At 37.8% G+C, this 11,799-nt stretch overlaps 1 protein-coding gene across 1 annotated transcript in view; it reads left to right on the top strand.

Annotated features, from left to right (window-relative positions):
• The window catches only part of THADA (thyroid adenoma associated), a 376,494-nt gene that overhangs the window by 26,534 nt on the left and 338,161 nt on the right, over positions 1-11,799 (top strand). The window contains exons 9-14 of the mRNA XM_011978219.1: positions 469-689; positions 2,719-3,410; positions 4,759-4,937; positions 5,891-6,046; positions 7,274-7,396; positions 10,974-11,097. Of these exons, the coding sequence (XP_011833609.1) occupies positions 469-689; positions 2,719-3,410; positions 4,759-4,937; positions 5,891-6,046; positions 7,274-7,396; positions 10,974-11,097 (1,495 nt within the window). The remainder of the gene's footprint in view (positions 1-468; positions 690-2,718; positions 3,411-4,758; positions 4,938-5,890; positions 6,047-7,273; positions 7,397-10,973; positions 11,098-11,799) is intronic.

The following is an 11,799-nucleotide window of genomic DNA, read 5'->3' as shown; positions in this document are numbered from 1 at the left end:
TGTATTTTTTACTAGTAGGTTTCTTTTTTTGCTTGCTATATTATATGGAAACTTATTTTATCTTTTTACCTTACTTTAGAAAAATATATGTGCATTATTTTATGAGATCACACAAAGTAATTATCTTTGAATAAGTTGAAGATGTTTATTTCTCAAATCACCTCTAAAAGCATTTGTTTAAAAAAAACAAAACAAAAAAAAAGAGTTGTTAAGCTTATCCACCTGCAGGTGGCGTTGTGTTGTGCTCTGCCAGTACATTCCAACCAGCAAAATCATTCACGTACTTGATGTAATTTTTTTCCTTTAATACTAATATAATAATAATGACATTTGTGGGCATTTTATCTTTGGGTTTAGTCATTTTTCCTAGGATTTTTCAGGGGAAAGAGATGTTTGGGTTTGTATTTTGAAATATCTCTGAAAAGTTTTAAAGGCTTTATGTGTATTAGCTGTGCTATATTTTTCCAGATTAGCAGTGTGCTTCTTCATTCAGTGGACTGCACCAGCGTCCCCGAGTGGTTTATGAGCAGCTGCAGAAGCCTCTGTTGTGGTAACGTCTCTGGGTCAGCTGTCTTATTCCTATGTCAGGGGACACTTGCCATGTTGGACTGGCAGAATGGGAGCATGGGTCGGAGTGGGGAGGCCCTTCTCTTGGATACTGCACATGTTTTGTTCACCTTGAGTTCACAGTGAGTTTTGATGCTATTGTCTCATATTTTGTTTCACTTGTAAGACATTTAAAATATGTAGTCCAAAAGCTAGAGTGGCTTGTGCCTGTAATCCCAGCTACCCTCCCGGTAGGCTGAGGCAAGAGGATCACTTGAGGCCAGGAGTTCAAAACCAGCCTGGGTGACATAGTGAGACCCTCTCTGTACAAAACTTTTAAAACTTAGCTGGGTGTGGTGGCATGCACCTGTAGTCTCAGCTACTTGGGAGGCTGAGGTGGGAAGATTGCCTGAGCCCAGGAGGCCAAGGATGCAGTGAGGTATGATTGTGCCACTGCACTCAAGCCTGGGTGACAGAGTGAGATCCTATCTCAAAAAAATAAATAAATGAAGTTATTGCTGTAGGTTAGCCTGTGAGGAACATTTCTAAAATTAATTTTTAACATTTTCAATGTTATCATTTTTTAAAACTATAAAAGTTTTATATGTATAGTGCTTTAGAATTTATAAAGAACTTCAACATAGGTAATCTAATGTGATCCTCATATGTCTACTATATAAGATAAGAAATCTAATTTGTTGAATGGGCAAAGGGAGGCTTAGAAAAGTAAGTGCTTACCTAAGAGCATATTGCTAATAAGAACCTGAGACAGCAATATTAGAAGGTCTTCTGACTTCATGGGGCTGTATTTTGTATTTTTGTGGTGTTTTTGCCATAATAGCTGAAAGTGATCACATATATGAAATGTCAAAACATATATACAGCTTGATAATAATGAACATATGAATAAAGGAGGAAAATTAAAATAATTTTTTACATACTGGAGCTATAATTAATATATTATGCAATTCATAAATTTAAAGTGTACAATTCACTTTATTAGTTTATTCACAGAGTTGTACAACCATCAGCATTTCAAAAATTAATTTTTAATATTCTTCATGCTATCTTTTTTCTTTAAAACATTTTTTATTCAAATTTGTTTTTACCATCGTTTTTTAAAACTATAAAAATTTCTACATGTGTAGTGCTTTAGAGTTTATAAAGAACATTAACATAGGTAATCTAAAGTGATCCTCACAAGTCTGATAAACTATCAACATTTCTAAAATTAATTTTTAACATCTTAAAAGTTAATTCAAACAACTTTAGAATATTTTTATCACAGAGAAGCCCCATTCCCCCAACCATCTCCAACCCTTGGCTTTCCTTATGTTTTAAATTACATGTATAGGCCAGGCATGGTGGCTCACGCCTGTAATCCCAGGTGTGCAAATCTCAGGCAGGTGGATCACTTGAGGTCAGGGGTTCAACACCAACCTGGTCAACATGGTGAAACCCCGTCTCTGCTAAAAATGCAAAAAATTAGCCAGGTGTGGTGGCATGTGCCTGTCATCCCAGCTACTGGGGAGGCTGAGGCAGGAGAGTCGCTTGAACCTGGGAGGCAGGAGTTGCAGTGAGCCGAGATTGCGCCCCTGCACTCCAGCCAGGGTGACAGAGCAAGACCCCGTCTCAAAAATAAATAAATAAATAAATAAATAAATTACACATGTAATCATCATCACAATCAAGAGAGTGAATATTTCCATCATCTCCCAAATTTCCCTATGTCCTTTCCTGGACTATTATCATTATTTTTGAGACAAAGTCTGTTTCCCAGGCTGGAGTGTAGTGGTGTGAGCACAGCTCACTGCAGTCTCACTCGTGAGCTCAAGGAATCCTCCCACCTCAGCCTCCCAAGTAGCTGGGATTGCAGGTGTGTGTCACCACACCCAGCTAATTTTTAAAATTTTTATAGAGATGGGGTTTCACTATATTGCTTAGGCTGGTCTTGAACTCCTTTCTGGATTACTTTTTACAAGGTAAAAAGATTCATACACGAATTTGAGATCAGTTTTGTCTTTACTTGTAGTTTTTTGTTCTTGTAAATTTAATAATTGAAATTTGTGCTCATTCTTTGTATTTAATATTTTTAAAGTCTAAATTGTTCTAAAATGAAATTTCTTTTACTAATCAGTTTACAATAATGGATCATGGCTTGTTTTTCTTCAGGATTAAAGAGCCAACGCTGGAAATGTTTCTGTCTAGAATCATGGCATCCTGGACTAATTCAGCCATACAAGTCCTTGAATCAAGTTCCCCCAGCCTAAGGGACAGCCTGAATGGGAATTCAAGTATAGTTGGGAGACTTTTGGAATATGTCTATACCCATTGGGAACATCCATTGGATGCTCTAAGACACCAAACCAAAATCATGTTCAGAAACCTTCTCCAAATGCACCGGCTCACTGTGGAAGGTGCAGTTTTGGTCCCTGATCCTTTCTTTGTGAAACTGACTGAGAGTCTTCTGCGATTGGAATGGCATATTAAAGGAAAGTACATGTGCCTTGGTTGTTTGGTAGAGTGCATAGGAATTGAACATATTCTGGCTATAGATAAAACTATTCCATCTCAAATCTTAGAGGTGATGGGGGACCAGTCATTGGTACCTTATGCAAGTGACCTCTTGGAAACCATGTTTAAAAATCATAAGAGTCATTTGAAATCCCAGACTGCTGAGAGTTATTGGATTGACCAGTGGCATGAGACTTGGGTTTCTCCTCTCCTTTTTATACTGTGTGAAGGAAACTTGGATCAAAAATCTTACGTGATTGATTATTACTTGCCAAAATTACTAAGTTACAGCCCTGAAAGCTTACAGTACATGGTAAAGATTCTTCAGACTTCTATTGATGCTAAAACTGGTAAGAAAAATGCATTTTTGTTTTAGTAATTTCTAATTATAATACTTAAATGTAGGTAGCTATGCAGATGCTAATTATATTTAAATTGAAATATCACTTCTATAAATAGTAAAGGAGGAGATTAATGATAGATGTTTCAGTTTGAAACGAATGTTCCTGTATAAAGCTGAATGGAGTTTTTTGGCTGAAGTCATTTCTACAAGCTAAAGAATAATTCCACTTACAATGATAAACTTTCCTTTATTACAAGGTTTTAATTCATTTTTTCAAGTTCTGAATTTATTTTGTTGTATTACTGGAATAAAAGTTTGTGTGTCTTATATAACGTGCTTATTCAAGTGATTGAGACAATAATTAAAAATTGTGTTAGGCAAGGTTAAAGACAGGTAACTTGGCAGTAGCAAGTTCTTTTCTCTGGGGAAGTGACAAAATTCAGAGGCATGATCTCAAGAAATAGCCATCTATAGTTACTTACAATAGGGGTAGACATCCCATTGAAACTCACAAACCCTACAGGAATCACTGCAAATTCAAGCATAATTCAGGATGTGTAAAGTGATGATCATGACACATCGTATAAATCTTAAAATTATTATATTGTTTAACAAAGCAAAAATATAGTATTGTACAGTGTGGTTTTAAGAAATATTTTCAACTAAAATTGTTAAAAACTTTCAGTACTTCAAAGAGTAGCCATGAGGTAGCAGGAAAATTTGATTCCTGTATGTGAAAATAAGCCATTTTTTGTAATTTTTGACAACAATTGTTCTTGACTTTTTGAAAAGCCATCTGAAATTCAGGATTCAAGAATCTGTTCTGAAGTAAGGTTGTCTTTATTTTTATATCAAGCTGCCCTGTCTTCCTGGTAATGGCTGATGTGCTAGCCTCTCAAACCAGCAGGCTGTTTGTGTTCCTTTTTAAATCTTCTTTACTAGTGAAAAACAGTCACTCTAAAATGTGCAGAGAGGTTCAGTGTTTACTTTTAGAGCAATAATAAGTCTGTAGCCACTGATGTGTTTATTTCTCTACCTGATTTTTTTTCCTGATTTACTTCCTGATTCATTTTCTAAGTGTTAGGGAAAAAGTAAAAATGTTAGCAGGTAAATAATGATTTGTTTATGTTAACAATAAGAGAATTATGCTTACCTGAAATGATTGACAAAAGGACAAATCATTTTAAATAATGATTTATTTTAGAATAGGAACTTTAATTTATGTTAGAAATGAGTTTAAAGTGTGATTTTCATTTATTGAAATAAAATGTTAATTGGAAACATGAAAATTAGCAGCTGATAATTATAGTAGTCATTGCATAATATGGTAATGGTCTTTGTTACTGTGCTTTCAGGACAAGAGCAATCTTTCCCATCCTTAGGGTCTTGTAATAGCAGGGGGGCTCTGGGAGCTTTGATGGCATGTCTGCGAATAGCTAGAGCTCATGGACATCTTCAGTCTGCTACTGATACCTGGGAGAACCTCGTGTCTGGTGCAAGAATAAAGCAAGGCTTAATTCATCAGCATTGTCAAGTAAGTAAAGAAAATTACCTGGATTTGTAGGTGCAGTAGATCCCTTTCATGTAGCAGTTCAATGTAGAGGCCCCTACATTATGTCCTGCACTGTTTTAGGGCGTTCATAAAGAGAATGAGTAGAAACCCTAGTTTCCCAACTAAACTTTCAGTAGACCCTTTCTTCAAGCTACTGCAAGTTTAGTTGAGGATGTAAGAAAACTTGCATAAAACAACTGGAAACTCTTAGAACTGACAGTACAGATACAAGCGTGCCATCATGTGCCCTTAAATACATAAGGACTTGCTTGGGAGGCTCAGAAGAGACTGATCAGAGCAGGTGGTGCTTGATTAGGAAAGTGATAGATACGATTAGAAAAGAGGAAGCCTTGGAGCAGCATACAAAATGGAGGGACCCAAATGAGCAAGGTCTGGAGGGTGATTAAGAACATTGCTTATCAGGGGTGGAGTGTTTTGGACATTTTTTGGAAAGGTCTAATGTTAGGCCAAAGACTTCATTGGTTCCCAGGCACCAGCTGGTTTTATGAAGCTAAACCAAAGCCACTGTTTTCAGCAAGGAATTACATTAGTGGAAACATGAATTTCCAGAGTGGGAGCAGAAAGAAACCAGGAAACCAGTTAGAAGTGCCTGGCAGTAATTTAAGAGTGAGGTGATGGGGTAAAGGGGGTCACTGGAAAAAAAGAGAAAAAGGAATGAAGCTGAGCATTACCATGGAATAAAAATCTTTGATTGTTGCATTTTATAAATCCCCAATTTACACGTTTAATAAAAAAATTGTATAGGAAATAACACTAGGATCTTTGAGATTAAGAAACCTTTCTGAGGTACCTATTAGTGAACTGAAGTTTATTTTTTTTCTTTTGTAGCCTATGTAAGTAATTAAACAATTCAAGTGATTTAGGTTTTGCTTTTTTCTTGGAAAATTAATGTTTTATTGCTTCATGTTTTTTAGGTAAGGATAGATACATTAGGCTTGCTCTGTGAAAGTAATCGAAGCACAGAAATTGTTTCCATGGAAGAAATGCAGTGGATTCAGTTCTTTATTACATACAATCTTAACAGCCAGTCTCCAGGAGTGCGGCAACAGATCTGTTCACTTCTTAAAAAGGTAGAATTTCCCATCAGAAGGCATAGGGAAGTGGTGAACTTTGTTTGGGAAATGGTTTTTAAAAAGAGCCCAGATTTTGGGAGCGTGTGGGAATGGTCATGGAATTGGGCTACCGCATCTGTTCATGATGGCCCTTCTATGACCTGTTCTCTGATTCCATAAAGCTTACATTTGGGATTAAAATCCAGAGTGGAAAGCGCACACCCCTCCCCCCACCATTTTTTTTCAGGAGTTCAGGATCAGCCTGGGCAACACAGTGAAACCCCATCACTACTAAAATACAAAAAAATTAGGCGGACGTGGCAGTGTGCATCTGTAGTCCTAGCTACTTGGGAGGCTGAGGCAGGAGAATTGCTTGAACCTAGGAGTGGAGATTGCAGTGAGCCGAGATTGTACCACTCCAGCCTGGGCGACAGAGTGAGACTCAGTCTCCAAAAAGAAAAAAAAAAGAAAAAAAAAGGGTCTTGCTCTGTCACCCAGGTTGGAGTGCAGTAGTGTGATCATAGCTCACTGTACCCTCCACCTCCCGGGCTCAAGCAGTTCTTCCTCCCCAGCCTCTCAGGTAGCTAGGACGACAGGGGCATACCACCATGCCTGTCTAATGTTTAATTTTTTTCTTTTTTTGGAGATATGGTCTCGCTCTGTTGCCCAGGCTGGTCTTAAACTCCTGTGCTCTAGTGATCCTCCCACCTCAGCCTCCCAAAGTGTTGCGGTTACAGGCATGAGCCACCACACATGTCCAAAAGGCCTTTCATTTTGGTGTAGTAAATCAACCTTGGGTTCTTTTTTGTAAAGAAAAAATCTAATGCTGGAGTTAAGGTAGTTTTAAGAAAAATTGGTAACAGGAGAAAGAATGCCCTTGCATTTTTATAGTTTTAAGCACCTTATAAAGTGATCATTATCAAAGAATCCAACTTGAATTAATTGCGCAACACATTTATGGGGTGAAGAATTGGTAGAGTAGGGAAATGACTATATCATCTTCAGGTTTGTGCCAACTTAAAGGAAATAGAACTGTGGTTTAATGATAGTATTCTGCTTTGCAATAATAACTTTGTTTTTGGTATAAAAATTATTTTCCGTCAAAAAGAAACGTTATAAAATATTAAGAGATTAAAAATCAGTGCTCTCCTTGCCTGACATTTTATTCTAAAGAATTTGCCTCTCAGGCTGACATTTAAATTTAATGTGTGGCTCACCTCTGCTTCATTTCCTTTGTCTCAAAAGTTGTTTTGTAGAATACAGGAAAGTTCTCAGGTACTTTATAAATTGGAGCAGAATAAATCCAAACATGAACCAGAGAAGGAGTTAACCAAACAGCACCCTTCTGTTTCTTTACAGCAGTATAAGGTAGGTGATATATTTCTAAACATAGACTTTTTTTAAAAATTAAAAAGTATAATGAATAAGCATTAAAGGGAAATAAATGGAAGTCTTTCGGTGAATTGTGTTTTTGTGCTTTTTTTCCTTCAGGCTGAGTATTACCTATTTCTTCTGCTGCTTTGGTGCGCTACTTGATGTAGCCTGGGTTATGGAACCAGTGTTGTACTGGAGGACTGTTACAGAATGACGTTAGTGGGCTAACCCCAGTCACTTTCAGCTCACGTGGGCCAGATGAATTTAGTACTTTAACAGAAGGGTAATTGATAGTACTGAACTCCGTCCTTCTCCAGGGCAGAAGACTGATGTTGCTGGGCCTGTTTTCTCGTTAGATTGACATGACTTACAGAGGCTTGGTATTAATGACTCTTGGCCCATGGTCCAGCTGTGGAGGGAGCTTGCTGTCTGTCTCACATTGGAGTAAGCTTGAAGAGTAGGGCTGGATTTTAGGGCATTGTGTTAATGAAATGGATGGAAACCCAGGTACAGCAGCTCCAGTCTGGGCCAGGGCTTAGCTTGACAATCTTGAATTTCTTTTCAGCAGAACAGATTGAGCTTTTCACTGTTCTTCCCCCAAATCTAGCCTTTGAGAAGCAGACCCTTTTTTTCTCCTCAGGCCCAGGTAGAAGACAGAACTTACCTATTTATTTTGAGAAAGAGGTAGATAAATAGATTAATGATACATTTGAACTATGACATGCTCACTACTTACTCTAAACATTATTATAGATGCCCTTGGTTTTCAGTTTTGTATTTAAAAGATAAAAAGCCATCAAACAAAGAATATTTCTATTCAAAGGCTAAAATCAGCTTGTCTTCTTAAAATCTCAATGACGAAGATTGGGAAGTCACAACCTGAATTTTAAAGACATAGGTTTACTCCTGATTCTGCCACTTATTAGTTGGCTGACTTGAGTCTCATCAACTATAAGCAGAATTTGTAACCTTTCTCAAAAGATTGATTTGAGGATTAAATGAAAAAGCTCTTTGTAGACTGTATTTCTCCACTTGATCTTAGCCAAAAGGCGGAGAAGTGATGTAACTATGTATCTCTCTACAAAGCCTTGCTGGGAGTCATTAAAAGCGACTGGCGCTGGCTCATGCCTGTAATCTCAGCACTTTGGGAGATTGAGGCAGGAGGATCACTTGAGCCCAGGACTTCAAGACTAGCCTGGGCAACATAGCACGACCCCATCTCTATTAAAAAAAAAAACAAACAAACCTTGAGACGGGCATGGTGGTGTGCATCTGTGGTCCCAGATACTCAGGAGGCTGAGGCTTGAAGGTTGCTGGAGTACAGGAGGTCAGGGCTGCGGTGAACCTTAATTGTACCACTGCACTCCATCCTGGGCAACAGAGCAGTGAGACCCTGCTTCAAAAAATTAATAAATAAAAATTTTAAAAGTGACTAGAATATATATTGAAGCCCCCAGTGTGCGTGTGGGACAGTTAAAAAAATTTCTTTTAAATTAATTAATTTTTTGTAGATGTGGGTTCTTGCTGTGTTACCCAGCCTGGTTTCAACATCCTGACCTCAAGTGATTCCCCCGCCTCCACCTCCCAAAGTGGTGGGATTACAGGCATGACATACTACCTACTCTCAACATTATTATGGATTATTTTGGATATTATGCCCAGCCTAGTTATTTTGTAGTTTCTCTTAGATCATTGGTAGATTTAACAATGCATAACTCGTTTACTTTCTTTTCGTAAGGGGTAAAATGACGATTTGTGAAAACTCAATTAAGTACTTGGAAATACAAAAGCTGTTTTTTGGATTGAGATTGTGAATTTTCATGTATGCATGGTTTCTTGGTCTGTGCTTATAAGTATGCGTGTTTTGAAAATTAGTGCTTAGAGTCTTAATCTGAGTCAGTCTCGTGGTTGTGGTACTTTTTCCCTATTGGCACACCTGTGGCTTTTGGAGGTTGTGAGCTTGGCACTATAGTGTCATGACTGTCACATCGTCAGAACAGTGGGTGCCGTGTACAGTGTGTGGTGTGCTCAGTGCCAATCGATAGACTTTAAGTGCTGGGGAAGAAGAGGAGGCTATTAGTTGAAAAAGATGTCTTCTAGTCTAGTGGAGATTATTTTATACCTGAATAACTGATAGTAACTAGAGTCCTTTTAAATTTATAAAATGTTAGATGTCCATGTTCTCATTTAACCTTTAATAAAAAGGCTGTGAGATAACATTCTTATCCCCACTTAACAAGTGAGAAAGCTGAAGCTCAGTGAAGTGCAATAACCTGTGTAAGTTTCCTCAGCTAGTAAGTGGTCGAGTCAGAACTCCAGTCCAGACCTGCTCTTGACTCTAAAATCTCAGTGTTTTCTCCCTGCAACTCCCAGTACTAGCTTAATGAAGTCTTGGAGATAAGAAAGTATAGGGAGATCTCGGGGAATGGTGAATTCAGTGGTGTGAATGACATAAAATACCTTAGGGAATGGAGGACTTGAGTAATAGGAAGTGAATCCAAAGAATCAAGTTGAAAATGGATAGCTTTCAGTGATAGGCCAAGGAAGATTTGGAAGCTTCACTGGGAACCATTAAAAGTGATTAGAGCATATACTGAGTGTTACTATGTGTGTAGGATAGTGTGCTTAGCACTAGGGATCCAAACATAGAAATGTGGTCCCTACCTTCATCGTGGCTACAGTCTGATTGTGGGAAAGAACTATATTTAAGCATATAAATGACAATACAGTTTGAATGATACCTCCTAGTGGATGATCTTGTGTTTTTTAGACGGAGTTTTGCTCTTTCACGCAGGCTGGACTGCAGTGGCGTGATCTTGGCTCACTGCAACCTCCACCTCCTGGGTTCAAGCAATTCTCCTGCCTCAACCTCTTGAGTAGCTGGGACTACAGGCGCCCGCCACCACACCGGGCTAATTTTTGTATTTTTAGTAGAGACGGGGTTTCATCATGTTGGCCAGGCCAGTCTCGAACTCCTGACCTCAGGTGATCCGCCCGCCTCAGCCTCCCAAATTGCTGGGATTACAGGCATGAGCCACTACGCCTGGCCCTTGTTGTGTTTTAATGTGAATCCTGTTTCACTTATAATTAAAAGTAGTTTAACTGGGATATTTTTCAGTAATGGCCCTATTCCTTTGAAACCTAATATAATTAATAACCTAATATACTCTTAGGGCTTGTGGGGACCTAAAGGATAAATCCCCAAGGTTGCATGTTCTTCACCCTAGAAATGAATGCAGGGATCTTCGGTAGAGTCAGTGAAGACTAGGGCTGTTGAACCCAGTGAGACTCTGTCTTTAAAAAAAAATAAGTGTACACATCTGTCTGGGCTACAATAGAAATTGTACTTCTTGTTGACTCTGCAAATATAGGGTTTATTAAAGTCATGATATAGCTTATGGTCAAGGGTACTAACCTGAATTATTAAGCAAAATGAACAACCTGTATCATTTTTGAAATTTTTTATTTTTACATTAAAAACAAAAACACCCACTCTAAAAGGGTGTTTAATACTATGAATATAACCTATTGTGACGTAATTATACTTACTGTAATTTTTTTTTTTTTTAAGAATTTCATGTCATCCATTTGTAACAGTCTTTTTGAAGCATTGTTTCCTGGATCTTCCTACTCAACTAGATTTTCAGCTTTAACCATTTTAGGCTCAATAGCTGAAGTTTTTCATGTCCCAGAAGGTAAGTGTTTAATAATGTTATGGGAAATAATATTTTTTCTTTCAAAACATACTTATTCTACATTTTGCTTTATTTGAAGTTTCAGTTTTGTTGCCTTTCTTTGAGGTTTTATTCTTACCATGTAATTCTTGCTTGTACATAATGAAATTTGCCAGTAAAGGACAGAAGAGAAACTATCTCCCTTTTCATTGATCATTATTTGCCAACCCCAAAGTGTAATTTTCATGGATTATGCTTATTATGGAAAGAGTTCCAGCTCTTACCTCCCTAATTTGTTTGTTGCTGTTTTAAGATAGTATCCACTCTGTTCTTTAAGTTTTAAAATTTGAAATAATAATAGCTTCTATTATATTTAATATTTCTCAGTGAGCTCTGTGGTTAAAATGTGGTTTCCCTTACATACTATCTGTTTCATATGCCTCAATCTGGTTTCGGAAAGACAACATGAGGCTGTAGTTTCCAAGTGTTCTGGTTTAATGATACCCTTTGTTTTTCCTTCTGTGTGGTTCTCAAGAGGGTGAAATTTCAGTTCCCTCTTCAAATCTTTTTTTTTTTTTTTCTTTTTTGACAAGAAATTATTCCTTTTTTTTTCTTTTGAGACAGAGTCTAGCTCTGTCACCCAGGCTGGAGTGCGGTGGCATGGTCTCGGCTCACTGCAACCTCCGCCTCCTGGGTTCAAGTGATTCTCCTGCCTCAGCCTCC

Source organism: Mandrillus leucophaeus, unplaced genomic scaffold, assembly GCF_000951045.1.
Source record: "Mandrillus leucophaeus isolate KB7577 unplaced genomic scaffold, Mleu.le_1.0 Scaffold190, whole genome shotgun sequence".
Classification (NCBI taxonomy): Eukaryota; Metazoa; Chordata; class Mammalia; order Primates; family Cercopithecidae; genus Mandrillus; species Mandrillus leucophaeus.
Note: the sequence above shows the minus strand (reverse complement) of the source record. Positions and strands in the feature narration are given on the sequence as shown.